General features: G+C 38.4%; 1 protein-coding gene across 1 annotated transcript in view; it reads right to left on the reverse strand.

Moving 5' to 3' along the window:
• The window catches only part of TRDN (triadin), a 236,761-nt gene that overhangs the window by 92,960 nt on the left and 127,026 nt on the right, over positions 1–16,775 (reverse strand). Inside the window, exons 16-17 of the mRNA XM_075749995.1 lie at positions 8,368–8,427; positions 5,382–5,435 (exon numbers count right to left, since the gene is read on the reverse strand). Of these exons, the coding sequence (XP_075606110.1) occupies positions 5,382–5,435; positions 8,368–8,427 (114 nt within the window). The remainder of the gene's footprint in view (positions 1–5,381; positions 5,436–8,367; positions 8,428–16,775) is intronic.

Consider the following 16,775-nt stretch of genomic DNA (forward strand, 5'->3'; position numbering starts at 1 on the left):
AGGAATTCATTTTTCCTTTCCTATTCAGAGTTAGATAATGATCCAATTTACATAATCCTGTGGACAATTTAAGACCTCCTAGTCTGCAATAGTTTTTCAGACTTGAGCTGGCATGAAAATGTCAGTGGGTTGGAATAATTTGTGGAATTTGTCTCCATCCACATAATAGATTCCTACAGATATTAAGAAGTGGCCAAATGATGGACTACTGCAATAGCAGCAAGGTTTTAGCTGCTGAGGGTACACTGCATTCCTGGCAGACCAGGAGCAGAGTCAGCTGTGAGGCTTCGCTAAGCATAGTGGAAGCTCTCTGGGACAAACAGGTGAGGATCAAGACCCAGTTTCTCCTACCCTTCTGCACGTTGCTGGGGACTGAGATCAGATAATTTCCACCTACTGTGCAAAGACAGACAAGCCTGTAACTTTCCCTTTGAAACCAAAAAGAAAGTGAATGAGTCAGGGAAGATATGATGTTTAACTTCCCAAAGAGTTAAGGTGGGAGAGAGGAAGAATTATGCTAACCTGAACTGAAAAGAAAGCCTCTGTGATTCAAAAGGACTACAGAAGGATTCTGGATCTAATCCCAAGGACCCTGAGCAGCAGGATTAATACAGGTAGGGTTTCATTATTTTGTTTACTGCTGCATAAATACCTGCTAGCTGAGTGAAGATTTATTTCATCTGGAAATAAACTGCAAAGCCTATCCTTATGCATGTAATAAGTTACCTCTATCATTTGTCCCTGAAGAGTTAAACTGTAAACCCAGAAAATAAACCCTGAGAATGGCTGTGCTTGTGTTATGAAAAAGTCTGAGAGGGTTAACTTCAGGGACTAGAAAACTGAACAGACGATTCCAGCTACCAGAAGAATTTTCTTGGTAACAACTGTACTGCAGAAATACGTGCAGAGATGTTAACCAGGGGCAGTGGCTGCTTATGAAGAGAAATTTCAGAGCACGTAGAAGCATTCAGACATAAGATCCTGAAGAACCTGCAGGATGGTGAACTCTACTAGGGCCATGTCATGTATGGTGAGAGAGAAGGAGAAAGAAACACTGTTCCTCTCCTTTTCATCTTTCCAAAAGTATTTACATGGGAGTGTGTAACATACAATTTACACTGGTTTTTTGATGTCTTTTCTTAGGCGATATACCTACACAAGAAGAGAATAAGGAGATGGACGGATGATGGAGAGGATGGGCTGTTTTGAGTAAAATACATCCCTGATGTGTGACTCGAGAGCTACCTGACTGAGAAACCTGAAGAAGAATCCGTGATAATTTTGCCTGTTCTACTGTGTTGGTAAATTATTCAATAGAATTTTATTAATGTCTCATAACATTTACATAGTTTTAGCATTCTTTCTATGTACTTGTGTCCTATAATTGATCATTAAAAGACAACCAATGAGCCCAGCTCCTTAATAAACCTTTCTCCATTTCAAAGCATACCTGCTGTCTCATAAACTTTGTGTTATTTGTTCGTTTTTAAGTAGAATACCACTGGTTATACCATGTATTGAGTATAAAGATTCTTCCCTGCTGCCATTTTAGTTGCTGTTGTTCACCTTGAACAAAGAATTAAAATAATTTTTCTGTTAAGTAAATGCTGTCCATTACCAGTAGAACTAGTAGTTCTTTCTGCATTAGACAGAGTGATCTGAACCTCTTCAACCGATCCACTGACCAGATTTTTCAGTATAGCCTGTGTTCTGATTTTCTGTACCTACCTCATGAACTCATTTCCTATATAATTTCCTATATAATGTCCTTTTTTTCCCCCTTTCTGCTTCTTACCAACAGTGGAAAAATCAGAGGCATAATAAAATAATAATAATTCAGCACAACTGATAGAGTCAGTTTGAGAGGTTGGATACAGCTGACATCTGAGCACTTGAAAATGGCTATTTGTCTATCATACTTACTTTATTCTTTCTGGATCCAAACTGAATTTCACTAATTTTCAAGGGGGAAATGGTGCTCAAAAAGAGTTTCTGTTATGAACCCAAAGGGAGCAATGAATAAGAATTTTTTTGCGTGTGTGTGGAGAGGAAGATGGGAAAAATTAGCCATTAAATATCAGTAATTAGGCAGTTAAGTGACAGTACAAAATCTGTTAAACATACTGTAAAATTAAATTAAAAATTGCAAGAGTATTCCAGGCAAATTCTAAGCTGCAATTAGTATTTAATTTTTACAGTGTTGAAAAGAGTTAGATCTGATTTTTAAATCAGGCAAATCATCGGGGGAAAGCACTATCACTGGTGCTTAAAGAGGGTGCAGGAGTGTTGTCTATAACGTGAGGTTATCCCATGAGAGGGACTCACAGATGAGCTGTTCCCACCCCTGATCCTAGCTAAGGGACCGTGTGGGGCTCAGTGGCACAGAGGTTCCTTGCTGCCTACCAGGGAACCCAGTCACCCTTCTGCTAATTAGGTTGCAAAGTCCCCCTGCATGGTTTGAGCCTGTCCTCCTTTCCCTGCCCTGCACTGCTACGCGCTTGCTGTCCTCACGGTGCCAAAACAGACCCGGCAAACTTACCAAGCTCAGGTGTGATGTGTCAGTGCCTCATGGTTGACACCAGGACCGCTGACCCGGCAGAGTTAGCGATAACTGTGGGGCGCGATATGTGGTGCAGTATGGGAACTCTTCCCGGGGGAGGCTTAGCAGGGATGGGAACGATGGGGGAGGTTTCCCTCCCAGCCGCCCGTCCTGCCAGAGGATGGCAGGATGAGGCAGGTGCTCAGCATCTACACCCCTGGCTCTGAGAAAGCCTCCAGAGAATGCTCTGGGCCCAACACACATGGGGTGCCTGAGGAAACCCTGTGAAAGAAACCTGTGCCCGTCCTCAGGGAAAAATGATAGAGAGATATTTTGAAAGGCTAGGTCACACTCAGACCTGTCCTGCTGGCACAGCTGGAGAGACAATGCACCGTGATGAAAGAAGGGGAAGTGGCAGCGGGTTTGGGATAGGGACATCATAAGGCAGTGTAACTGAAGAATAGTGTCACGAAATACCTTCAACTCTGGTTTGTCCCTTCAGAATTGCATCATTTGTATATATCTATGAAACCGATCTGCTTTAAAGCCAAATAGTATGCTCTCCAGCCCAGCTTCAGATGGGTGTCAGAGAGGTAACTTTTCCAGTTAGAGAAAAAACTACATTTGAAAATATTCACTTTGAAAATCAAGTAACAGGTATTCATTGAGGCTGGTTTCCTAGAGCAACCATCAGTTTCCAGATGCAGGAGCTCTCATAGACTTCCAAATTCCACATTTCTTTCTTTGCTTTCTCCATAGAAATATATGGAGATAAAAATAGTGCAGTGTATTAGGCAGGGTTTTCTTCACCAGTGACATTAAGACCAGGAACATGTGCGGTGTAGAGGCACTGAAGATGACCAGCTGTGCTCTCAGTCTGTTCAGTCTGGTAATAGGACTAAACCTTCAGCTTTAGGCATTCTGGGGTACAGGTTGCGATGTAACAAGATATGTGGAAGAAAATGAAATATGAAATTGGATAATGTATTTAATTTACTGCACTAATAGGCAGCAGTCTAGTTATGATGTTGCCAAACAAGCATATTTAATATTTTGCCATGGTGAGTTATTCTGGGGGTAAATTAATTTTTCAGAGAACAGTGCCATTTGGGGAGGGGAAACAAAAATGTAGAAGTCAAAGCCTACTGCTCTTTATCACTTTTAAGGCAAACTAGATATTTAGAAATGTGTCAGAACAGACTCATTTTATTTTTCCATAATGAGCCATGCCAGTTTTTTCCCTTTTCTTTATCTTAAGCAGATTACTGTCATCACCATTCTTGCCAACAAGAAGACTCATTGGAATATTTTTCAAAAATGAACACAAATATTGGATACAAGCAGGTGGAATGAATTAATTATAAGCATATGGTTCTAACATAACGATTTCTGCAGTGTACTGTCGAGACATCTAAGGGTCTAGCTATACAACACTCTTTGGCAACAAAGCTGCTTTAAGAAATTATCGGTTACATGGATATAAATGTTCATGGAGCCAGACTTACTGAAATGATCCCGACTGAACACCCTGCCACACACACACACACACATTTCTAGGACAGTTTTTAGCTCTAAGCTATGGCAATGGTGTGGGTTACACTGTTCTCCCAGTTGTGTTAGCACAACTGAACACGGCTTCAAACAAACACAGCAGGCAGGGACTGAGAGCATCTGTGGGGAAATGATGCTTCTTAGGCCACCTTCACATGGTACACCGTACAGCTGTACAGTATGGCCTACGATAACCTATATCGACTACAATTCCAGACTGCAAGTCCTTCGGTGGTACAGGCAACTGAAGATGTTCCTGGCTTGCACAGATCCTTGACCAATTCCCAATCTCCCCTACTGATGTAAATTATTATTCCCTCATTTGGTGGAGTAGATCTCCAAGACAGACCACCAAAAAGTCTGAATTAGAGAAAGACAGACAGAAAACAATCTTAAAGGAAAAAAAAAAAAAAAAGACAATAAAAAGATCCCAGATTCATATAGCCACATACAGTGAGATCAGATGGAGGCAAGAAGCAGCAGAGGGAGTGGGCTGGCCACTCCTGCAATGCCAGCACCAGGCACAGCTCAGCAGCAGAGAGCCTGCTGCAGCATTGGCCGCCCTACTTTAGAGTAAAATAATATTATGGTTTTATATTGATCACATTTTTACACGGGAATTGCCAGATATTTTGTTTGTTGATTTAAAATGTAGTAAAACTACAAATATCCTGAATATTTAGATTGTTATTCATTATATTGGGTTTTATTAAATTAAGCAGAACTGTGATGTGGCATTTTTGAAGATGAGCAGCAGAGATCAGAAAGGAATAAAAAGTAGTAGAGTTTTACAATACAGTCTAAATTCAGGTATGAATTTGTGCCATTATTTCATTTAAAAAAACCTGCTGGTCTTCTCAGTGCATATTTATGATTATCTAAGAACTCCATTTTTATAACCTACTGTGAGATCGACACTTTGAAAAATCAGATCCCTTTCTCGAAGGGCGCAAATACAACTTCACATGGAAACTCATTTTTGTAAAAGTTGCTTTTTAAAACAGTCTTTACATTCAGATTCATTTTTTGATCTCAAGCCCTGCAGAATGGCCCAATATTGCACCTCAGAACTGCCATGAGAGAACAAGAAGCAATGATAATGTTAGAAATCAATGCAAAATGCTTTTGTTTTTAGCAAAGATTTCGCATTCATATTATCACAGTAATTTAGAGCAGTCAAAAAAACCCCCAAACAACGGCTTTTGTATAATCCAGCAGATGGTGCTATGATGCAATATACTGGTTGAAGAATACTAGAAATACACTGAATGTGAACATTTTAATCCTTTACCTGGTGCTGCTGCTTTTTTGGTGGCTGGTTTGGCTGCAGGAGCTTTTGCTGGGTGTTAAAAAAAAGAGGACAAATTAAACAAATTATTACAAAGAATTATATCTTAAAATAACAGAAATCTGAGGAGAGGCTTTGAATGAGGTACAGCCTGTAGCAATTTTTTCCCTGAAGAGTTAGAGATTACCCAAAGAGAAAAGGGCTGAGTTACCTTCCACAAACTCAAAGGCATCAACAAAATAGTCAGTCAAAGGGCTAGTAAACTCTTGCCATTAGGCACTGAATCACTTCTTTCAGCTTTTTCTACCTAGTAATTCAATATCCATTGGCAAAGCAGAGCAAAGCAGGTATCTAGGGGTTTGGGCAAGGCCTTTGCACTCAGGCAGCAGCTATGGGCTGGAAACCTCCACATTTGATCTTGCAGCTATGAGAGCAGAAGCTCCTGAACCAGCCTATGGCAGCTGGTGAAGATTCACTGCTGTGAATTCAGCAGGGGTACATCTTGGGATCCCACAGCTATTCAGGCTGGCATCCTTTTCTCTAATCTGAATTTGCCCCTGATGAGAAAAGGCAAAATCAGGCTACTTCTGCAAAGTACTTTTACAGACATGGCTACACCAGGAATCTCTCTCCATCCTGAGGAACGGAGGAGCGTTAGGAGAACAACTTCATGTTTGATCCTACATTTGAAAGAGTAACTGTTGTGTTCTCCTAGCAGAAAAACAGGACCTCTCAGGCCACTTAACTGTAGCTCTTCTGTTCTTGGTCTTTTCATGAAACATTTGCACAATCCTCTCTTTGCTGAGGAAGGACATTTCCCTGCAGAATGGTTCAAATGATGAAAGGTATGTGCATCCCCCCAAGGAGACTTGGAGAATCTTAGCCCTGGATAGAAGAACCTAACTAGCCTACTGGGTTTATTTACTCTTTACTAGTGTTTAGTTAGTTGTTTTTATCCTCAGGAACTACTAAAACCATCTACTTAAACCATGATAATTTAACAAATATCAATAAGCTAAACCCCACCGACTTTCATAATGGATTTTTTATATCAACTAGAAGATCCACTAACTTAAAATTCACATTTCCATATTGTGAGAGGAAATAATTAATCATTTTAATCACAATCTGAATTACAGAATGCCAAAAAATGTTAGTTAATCCTTCACATCTGTCACTGTGTTATTACAAAGAAAAAGAATATGGCTAAATCAGGAATGTAATTTTGAGTTCTTTCCCTCCAGTCTTTTGAGAAGTTTATAAAAGATGCATCAGATTGTCTTGTGAAACAGAATGAAAACAAAATATAGTTTGCATGTGTGGGATTGTTTTGTTTCCATCCATTAAAATGTCTGCAGCAGATAATTATATCCTAACTTAGTTATTATCACAGCATTGTAATTACTTGGGGTGCTCACCCCTCCTTCAAGGAAATATGTAGAAGACCTTGAAGAAGAGTTTACTTAGTATTACTTTCCTGAGTGCCTGTTCTTGCAGAAGAAGCAGGAGGTCCAACACAAGTGACAAGATGGACTCTTAATACAAAACTGCAGGACTCCTGCATGTATTCCCTTCTGAGCTCTCAGCTAGAGCTTGCTGGCCAGTGAGAGGGGTTTTGGTTTTTTTTTTTTTTTTTTTACTTTTTGTTTGCAACATCTGTGAAAAAAATTAAACTAGGATTCTTCTTGTTCTACCAAGATTTTATTTTCATTTTAAATATTTCATCTCTGAGCAACTAAAATTATTTTGAGGAAAAAAAAAATTAAAAGGGATATTTTTAATGAAAAACTTCTGTAATTTATTTTTTATTTAACTTTTCACTAGCATTGAAATAAAAGTACCAAATGTTTTAAACTTTCTTTTGTAAGCATATGCTTTTTAGTCTGTAATTCCCAAATTAATTCAGTGCTAATGACTCTGCATCTTTATATGAACAAGTTTCAGCTGAAAATTTCACCCTGCAAATTTCACTCATGTGATGGAGCTGGGAAGTTTTGCCATGACAGCTGCTGGGGAGTTCTCCCATGAGAGGAATCATGTGCCCAAATCAATAGATCCTTTAAGACCTGCTTGCAAACAGGCAGTTATTTCACTAACAGGCCATTACTTGTAGAGTAAGTCCATTGAATCTTTTGTTAAATGTTTCTGCAACATTTTAGTAGGAAAACAATGATTTCTTGATTGCCAGAAGAAATGTTTTAGTAATTTCCTGCAATACTGATGATGGCAGGGGATTATTCTGCCATATAGGTTGGGAAACATCATATATGGAGATGGGAGTCAGTGCATTCTTTAATCGTGAATTTGAATGAGCTTTTGAAGCCCCATAGTTTTCCTAATTTTTCTTATATACTGTACTTTCAGAACTGAGCTCTGAGCAGATGAAGTCTTACCAGGGAAACTGTCTCACTATCCTTCCTGTGCTGAGGCACTGATGCTTTCAGATTTATAGAAAATGAAGGCATAAGAGTTCCCTTGTTATCAATGCCATGTTCTCAGAGCCTTTTTTAGTTATTTATGCAGAAGAGCCCAGCCCCTACTGCTCTTCTGCCTCAGAGGTCTCTCTCTCTCTCTGTCTGAAGTAACTAGATAGTCAGGGCCCTTGTTTTGCATTTGTGAAGATAAATCTGGTGGTCCTCAGCACGTTGGACTCTCAATCTTCTCAGCCCATTTATCAAAATTGCTGCCACTGAGAGCACGTTCAGCTGAGACCTCATTTGACATTTCCTTCCCCATGAAACCTTTGTTTTTTAAGACAGTGATAGAAAAGAGGGGAAGGCAAAACTGTCAGTCACAAAGAGGAGTGTGGAATTAGAAGTAGGGTAAGAATGGATTTAGAAAGTAGGAGGCAGCTGAAGTCTAAACATGTCATTTTTCAATTATAAATGGTGTAGCTACTTTCTTCTTTGTATTTTCAACAATTCAGTAACTATTATTTTTGATTATTGAAACATGCTGTTTGAAACTACATGACATATAAAAGATCATAACCTATGGCACAGTAGTCTCTTACTTTTGAGTTCTTTGGACACAGCAGCTTCTTTTTTATCTGTAAGACAAGAAAAAAAACCACATATGCATAAAAACATAGTTAGGAATGATATAGGTAGATAGAAAACTGCAGTGTGTGTGCTTCAGAGGTGAAACAACTTATTTGCTGCAAAGTGCATTCGAATGGTGCAGTGAATCAGCTCACTTCTGTTCCATGGTACAGTTGCACTAATTTAACCTTCAGTGTAAATGCAAAAAACATGTGTGAACATGAACATTTTTGTTTGATTTCAACATAGTAATATGTGAGATTCTACATGTGATTGAGTTACCATGGCTTACATGTACTAAGCTGAGCCATGGTTGCTCACCATGTGCACATTGTCAGGTTGCAGAAATGCAAGGGAAAATGCGCTATGTGCCTAAGAATAGAGACTTGTAATAAAAGGCATCATCTTTCTAGAATTGTTGACAACCACACAACTGAGGCCTACTTTGGAAGACTCCATGTAACACCTAGCCAAAACCTGGACTGCCACGTATTTCCCGCATGCCAAAACAAATGGAAGATTTACAGCTAAAGAGGAGAGAGAGAGAGAGAATCCAAGACGTCCCTCCAGTCCAGCTTGGAGGAAAGATTCCTGCTTCTCCAAACTTTTCCCAATATTCAGTTAAGGTTCAAGCTAATGGATTTCTTTCATGTTTGTGAAAAAGAGCACACATATGACTCTTACCAAACCTGAGCCAACGTGCAATAGCTTATGAACCTGGAAGTCTGTCCTCAGTCACTCCTATGTATGGACCATGTAAGAGTGGGCAAAATCTGTCCCTGGTTGATTTGAACAAAGTTAAAATAACTCGTCTATATTGATATACAGCATGGCCAGGCAGCCTACCAGAGAGACTTAACTAAGCTGTTCAGTCTCATCTTCAGTTAAGGTGGCATTTTTGTGCCATGTTTTTGTAGGACTTTTTTCTGATGTCTGAGAGAAGATTTGGAATCTTTACTAAGCAGATGTAAGTGGGCAGAAATACTCAGTGATAGCTTCTCTCTCCATTATAATTCTTGGTGCTATTCTGCCTCAGGGCTTTCATCTGGGTACAAAATTTGGCCATTTCTATAACCATATCTGGGGCCTTTTGTAACTTTTTCACGTCTCACCTATACAACTAAGAAATGGTTTGTGGAGGTCCTGTGAGACAAGAAGCAGAGAGATGCATAAAGTAGTGAAAGAAGTTACTCCCCTGGGTGCCCATGAGGAAATTAACATCCTTTCTAATAATCTATAGTGTGCCTAGAATATAGGCAGGACAATGCTTAAGTCCACAACATATATGAATGATAAATTAATTGTGCTCTTAAACATGAATACAAGAAATATTTCAGGGCAGAAACTGCCAAAATAAGTAGCTTGCAAAACCAAGACTGTCCCATTACTGATAATAATGCAAAGTTGCTTCAGTTTCTGTTGCTCTCTAAATTGCCGTGAAGAAGTTGATATGAGATAAGGTAATGCAAATGACTGCCAAGTAGTCTAATAAAAAGTCTTGAAAAATTCAGGGGAAAATACATTTCTATTTGGGTGATATGCTGCTCTGAACTGAAATGTTTCTAGGTTAATCCTCTGCTTCCACTAACTCTCTGTGAAAGCATGTTTTGCAGGCATTACTTCAAAGTATGATAATTACTACATTTAGATGAAATTAATCATGAGGCAGCTTTCAGCCACGTTATCTGGCTAAGAAGGCTATTGAAGCCTTCAAGAAGTGCCTATTAGTTGCCAGATATGGAAATTTTAAAAGGTGTATATTACAGTGATATGAATCATTTATCACAATAATCTTCTATTGCTGGAGGTTATAAAAAAATAAATAAATTGGCAGCATCATTTACAATAACAGACTGTATCTAAATAAAGCCCTCAAGTTCTTTCTTTCCTTTTTTCATATAAGTCATCATTTATTAGGACAACATACTTTAATATATTTTAGAGCCATAATTTATGTTAAAAGAATCAACGTGTTTTTCCATCACCTGAAATACATAACATACAGTAAAGTCTAAGCAAATATCTGGAGAATTTTTCCACTAAGGAAAAATAGTACACTTTTTTTTGGTGTAATTTGGGGTTTTTTTGGTTTTTAAGAGCAGAAAAATTACCAATAGCTGATTCCAACAGCACATGATGATATGAAAATGTAAATCTTTGTACTTTTAGGTTACTCTTTTCAAGCCAAGGTGCCTAAAGTTTGATTTCTAAAGCCATACTTATGCAATTAGGCTGGAATGATTTACAGAAAATTATCCAGAGGAGATTTTGGAAGACTATGAACCATGGAGGTTCCTTTGGTTCCTTTGAAAGTATATAGCATTTACATCTAGGCACCTCACACTTGAATGAAATAAATTACCTATGTACAATGAACTGAAGAATTGGTAGATCTCACAGAAGGAAGGAAAACTATGAGGACTTCTGAAGTCCCTAAATGTAGTTACCTGCTATAAGGCACAAATAGCATAAAACTAAACAACTCAAAGGAAAATAATACCAAAAATGAATTGAACAATGAGTTACATTAGTGTAAATAAAGTCAATAAGAGTTTTGTCTTGTTCATTTTTGTTTTGTACAGGTCTAGGGTTTAACTTATAAACTATGGGAGTGCAATTGGGGAACACAGCTTATATTACATCAGGTTTTTATAGCCATTACATCTTGCTCTTCAAGACGACAACAACAACAACAACAAGCTCTCTGGCCTCTTGGTGGGTCTGCTTTTCGGGTTAGTTAAGAAGAGGAATTTCCAAAAGAAATTAGCTTTCTTCAAACACCAGTGTTGGGCAACATATGAACATTATCCTAAACATGTATTTGCCAATCAGCCTAGGAAATTTAATCTCCAGAGCTTTAGGCTATTTTCTCTTTAAAACTTTACATCAGAAGTCTGGCTACAGGAAAGACAGGTGTATTGCATGAGAATGATACCCACACTTTCCTGGGAGCCATGTTACTTCATTAGGACCTGTATAGCACATGAACATCAGTCTGGGTGCTCTAGCAACCTTGACCAGCAGTATGGTCAAAAGCACTGTGACTGTCCTTGATATTGGTGACAGAATTAGTTGATATCCAACAACAAGGAATATATTTTATTTTCAAGAAAAGCCCCATGTCTACAACAACATAAAGGAATTAAAAAAAACCTTTAGCAGACTTCAAAATCTGATGTTTCTGGTAATTTGGTGCCCAAACTGAAGCAGTCAATTTTTCAGAAGTTGCTGAGGACAAGTTTGATATTCAGGTCTTCTTAAAGGTCTTATGTAGACCACCCAAATACTAAGCAATCCGATGTTTTTGGATACCTCTTACAATCCTAGCCATGGGCTTTTTTGAAAGCACCTGTAACAGGCTTATACAGACTAAGCACCATAGCTAACAAAATCATTTGTCAGCTGTGGAGGACTGTAAAGCACTCTTTTCTTTTTACAGTTATTCTCAGGAGATATTTGAAGACAGCTGTATTCTGGTCTGTATTCTCAAAAAGCAAGCATGGTTGTACAAGCTCCTCCCTTCCCAGGTCAATGAACAGGTTTTTCTTTTACTGGCTCTTGAAAAAGATTAAAGTACAGTAAAATATTTTTTAAAAAATTATTGTATTAAACCCCCCAAATATTTAAACAAGCATAATCTGACTTTGTTCTTATCTATACAGGCTAAAAGGATCAATTCTGAATTCAAACTAGGAATGAGCATCTGGCAGCCAGCATGGATGTATCTCAGTGAAACAGCAAAGCAGTACTTTATTCTTTCACTTCTTTTTAACACATAGCTCAATCTTTTCCTCAGGCCTCGATCAGCATTCTTTTGAAGTAAACTAGCTGTACACAGTAACTGCAAATGACATCTAAACTACAGATGGGGCAAGAAAAAAAATATCCCTCTAAGGTTATATAGTGCCTTTCATGCCAGTCAGTCCCTAGGAGGTGGGTAATAAGCCATTAGACAAGGATGCCCCAGTGTTCTAGTACAGAGTGTGGTTGACTGAGTTTAAACAAACTTCCAGAATGGAATATTTCAAACACTGCTCTGATGTGAATTCTAGATCTGGGGTTCACAAAACTTTTACACCTTTTTTAGCAATGGCCAGTGTACATCGTACATTTGAGAACAGCAGTTCTTCAACAGCTCCATACAACCTATAATTTTTATATATAAAAAGAAGTTCTGGGAAATAAATGGGTCTCAAATTGTACTCTCTTGAAAGGCTTCTCTGTGCTTTTTCTTCCTAGAAATCTCTCTCTCAAATATATATAACCGTATAAAAAATCTTAAATTAAAACTCTTATTCAGATAAATGAATATTTCAGAGACAATATATTGATAGCTCTGCTAAGAATGCACTGTTTAAAATAGCTGCCTAAACCCACTTTTACTATTGGAGGCATTATTTTTTATGTTGTAGGAAAAAGAAACTTTCTCATTGGAAGCTTACCAAAGAACATGGCAGTAATATCAAATTTACAAAGAGAAACTAATTTCAGCATCAAGTGGCAACCACAGTGTCTGAACTGAATGGTAGCTAGTATCCTGAGCAAACATTGTGTAATCCAGTAGCTAACGTTAAGGATGCTAAGGATGCAAGGATTTCTCTGTACTGGCTGATCTGAACTAAGCATCAAGACCCTGGGGAATAACTAGATGCTTCTGAAAGATGTGATTCGCTGATTCAAAAACTAAAGAGAAATTTAAAATGTTAAGCAGATACTAAAGGAGGAATTCTCATCCTAAACCTCAGCTAGCACTGACCATTTACCTTCTCTATTTTTTAGCTGATGATTACATACTAGAATGAACTTAATCAAACCCATCAGTTGGCTAATGAGCTACACAGAATCACAGAAAATAAGTTGTGTGATGAAGATGCGTCACACAATGTGATCATAGCTGAGTCAAAGAAGAATGTTTCCAATAAGATTTACACAAATCTTGCATCCTTGCTTGGCTCTTATGATTTATTTAGACTTAGCCATTCAACTCATTTTGTAATTAAGTCAGAGAAGAAAAAAAGAAGGAAGAAAAATGAAAAGAAATTCAAGAATCAGAAAGAATTGTGTTGAAAATGGAAATTATATTTTCCAGTGTCTTGAAGTTAAAATTGTGCTGAGTCTCCAGAAAAAAAACCAGCTTCTAGCTGTTATGACTTACCAAAGCACAACCAAGAACATGCTTTGGGAGCTCGGTTCTGGCTTTGCAAATGCAATACAACAGCAGAGCTTTTAAGACAATGCACCTTACAAGTATGACAGCTAATGTTCCCTTTGCTGCTCTGAGCAAAGGTTCACAAGAGTGGAAATAAAAATGATAGCAGGTGGCATCTGATGGCTGAGAATTTCCATCATGTGAATAAAAAACATAATTAAAGTCGCCTAGAGACCAGTCTCAGTACAGTCTGCTCCCAAGCTAGCAGATGTACCAGAATTTAAAAACAATTTATTAAGTAGCAAGACTTGCAGTTAATGTGATTTACAGTGGTAAAAGAGCAAGACACCCCAGATAGCTGAGCATTATGAAGAATGAACTGCTATTGAATAATTAATTAAACAAAATTTTCAAACCTCCTATTGAAATATACTGTGGTCTAGCATTTCTTTTTTTCATTTACTTGGAGTTCTTAAAACTTATTTCCACAAAATAGTATTGATTTTGACTAATATTCCAACATTCTGAGAAGTGTTTAATTCTGAACTTTTCTTTAAGAATTTCTTTAAGAATAAGCATCTTACTCAGTTGCTTTCTAATTTATACTATTTTTTATGATTTTACACTAATTGTATGACATTAATGAAGTAATTGTCATCTTACCACATCTCAAAGCTTTTGAGAGTATTTTTTATTTGATTTCGGTCACTTCTGAAACAACAGTTGCTCATGTATAGGGGCATTTTATCAGAATGCCTACACTTTATTGTGATGTCTTCATTTTACAATTAAGATTTTAAAAATTCATATTACAGGGAATTAAAACAATATTGTTTCTTCTTTTCTGTAGGCTTAAAATCTAGGAAGGCTCTATCAAAACTGCCCATACTAATGTAAAATTCATTTTCTAACATACTTTCCCCAAACTCTAAAATTTGACATTGCCATAAAAGAGCTGTTCAGAAATACCAACATTTCTCCCACATGGAAAATTCTGTGTTTGGACCAACACTTGATTTTGTTCCCCGTTTTAATCACTGAGCATGATATTGCCATATGCTCTGTGACAAATACTGACAAAACCTCCTCTTGCCTTTCCAAAATATCATTTCTTGGTGAGTGTAAGAAAGGCATTTCACTGCACCAGAGAGGCCAAAGACGTCCACAAGGAAAAGCAAGGTACTGTGCCACTGCTGATTCAGAGCTGTTCTCTGACCCATTTGGTGACAACAATAAACTCCCAAACCAAAGCCTAACTAGCTTCCTTTGAGAATAACTTCGGACTTCTTGTCCTTACCATCCAAATATCCACAAAGGCCTTTTTCCTGTCCTTTCTTGTTTGTTAACAAATTAGAGGAAATTCTAGGATCTATGCAATCTACTTGACTGCTTCATAAATAAAATAGTACCCAAGGAAGAGTGGTGACAGATGTAATAGCTACCCCTCCTGCAGTGAAAATGCTCAGGGAAATTTATTGGCAGAGGCCAGTAAGCCTTGAATCCCAGATTACAGGTTTTATGTTTAAATCTCTCCAGGCTCCAGGACACCAAATGAGGGAAAACTGCAGATGACGTTACTATTGCTGGGTGAAAATGAGAGGAAGTGGAGCTTCTGGAAGGTAAAATCAAGTTTCCTCAAGCAACATGAGACTGCATTATAAGAAACAATTCTGAAAAGGTACTGATAAACAATGGGGGTTATAAAGTGGTCAGAAGAATTTAGAACTATGAAAAATTAGCTAACTATTTAACTAAATAACAAACATTCTTCTGTTGCTGATTACAACAGAAAATTGGTGACAGTACTCTAAACTTTTACAGATCATTTTCCTGTTGAAGCAGGAAAAATATTCGAGCCCTTCCTTCCACTCTCTTTGGAGGGTGTCCTCTCTGCTTAACATCGTCTCTATTTCCTCCCCATTCACAGTAGCAGGCTTTTTGACCATTTCTTAATTTCATTGGTGTCTCCAAGTCCCTTCCAATCACTGGCCCTTGCATGTGCCGCTTCCCACTCTACAGTCTACTCACACTACTACGTCCATCGCCATTTACAAAGGAGGTCTATATTCTGTGTAGCCACCAAGTGCCAGCAAGCGCTGAGCAGCACAGTGTCAGGGGCACGGAGTAGCCTCAAGCCCACAGAGCTTTCCAGAAAGTTGTGTGGCAATGCGTGTGCCTGAAATACTAAATCCTACCTTGAACAGATTTCTAAAGATCATGAAAAAAGTTCACTCAACAGAGTAAAAAATAAAGCAAGTAGAGAGGGATGTGAGCAAACAAGTGATTCAGCTACACTTGTAGTAAGAAACAGCCTGCACTTTGGGAATGGACAATTTCAACTGTACCAGTGATTCATGGTTCTACTAATTAGTGATTTCTCCTTTTACTTTGTAATTACTGAAATGGATTCAGTCTCCCCCACTGCAGAGCAGGTGGAAACATGTTCCATTGCCTTCTGCATTCATCAGGAATGGATTAAAAAAGCAAAACTCTGGAGCACGATGTGAGATCAGTCATCCACACACAGGAAGCTGTAAGTGCAGTTAATTTCACAAGCTGCAGTCATTTAGGGAAAAGGTAATGCTTTTTTTGTGTAGCCAATGCAGGTAATAACATTAATTCCTAAAATTTAAGAATCAGATCTTTTCCTGGAATAAACTGTCATTTGAATTAGTGCAAATATGACCGCTGAAAATTTTCTTCAGCATTTTTTCATAGAATCATAGAATGGTTTGAGTTGGAAGGAACCTCAGAGACTATCTAGTTCCAACCCCGCTGCCATGGGCAGGGACACCCTCCACTAGACCACGTTGCCCAAAGCCCCATCCAACCTGGCCTTGAACACTTCCAGGGAGGGGGCAGCCACAGCTTCTCTGGGCAACCTGTTCCAGTGCCTCACCACCCTCACAGAGAAGAATTTCTTTCTAACATCTAATCTAAATCGACCCTCCTTCAGCTTAAACCCATTACCCCTTGTCCTGTCACTACACTCCCTGATAAACAGTCCCTCACCATCTTTCCTGCAGGCCCCTTCAGGTACTGGAAGGCTGCAATTAGATCTCCCCGGAGCCGCCTTTTGTCCAGGCTGAACAATCCCAACTCTCTCAGCCAACTTGAAAACTTTTTCTTGAAACAGCATGGGGGATATAATCTCTCTACATTTTTCTTAAGAAAGCACAGGACCAATACTTTTGGAATTATTCACAG

The sequence above is a fragment of the Balearica regulorum genome, chromosome 3 (genome assembly GCF_011004875.1).
Source record: "Balearica regulorum gibbericeps isolate bBalReg1 chromosome 3, bBalReg1.pri, whole genome shotgun sequence".
NCBI classification, from domain to species: domain Eukaryota; kingdom Metazoa; phylum Chordata; class Aves; order Gruiformes; family Gruidae; genus Balearica; species Balearica regulorum.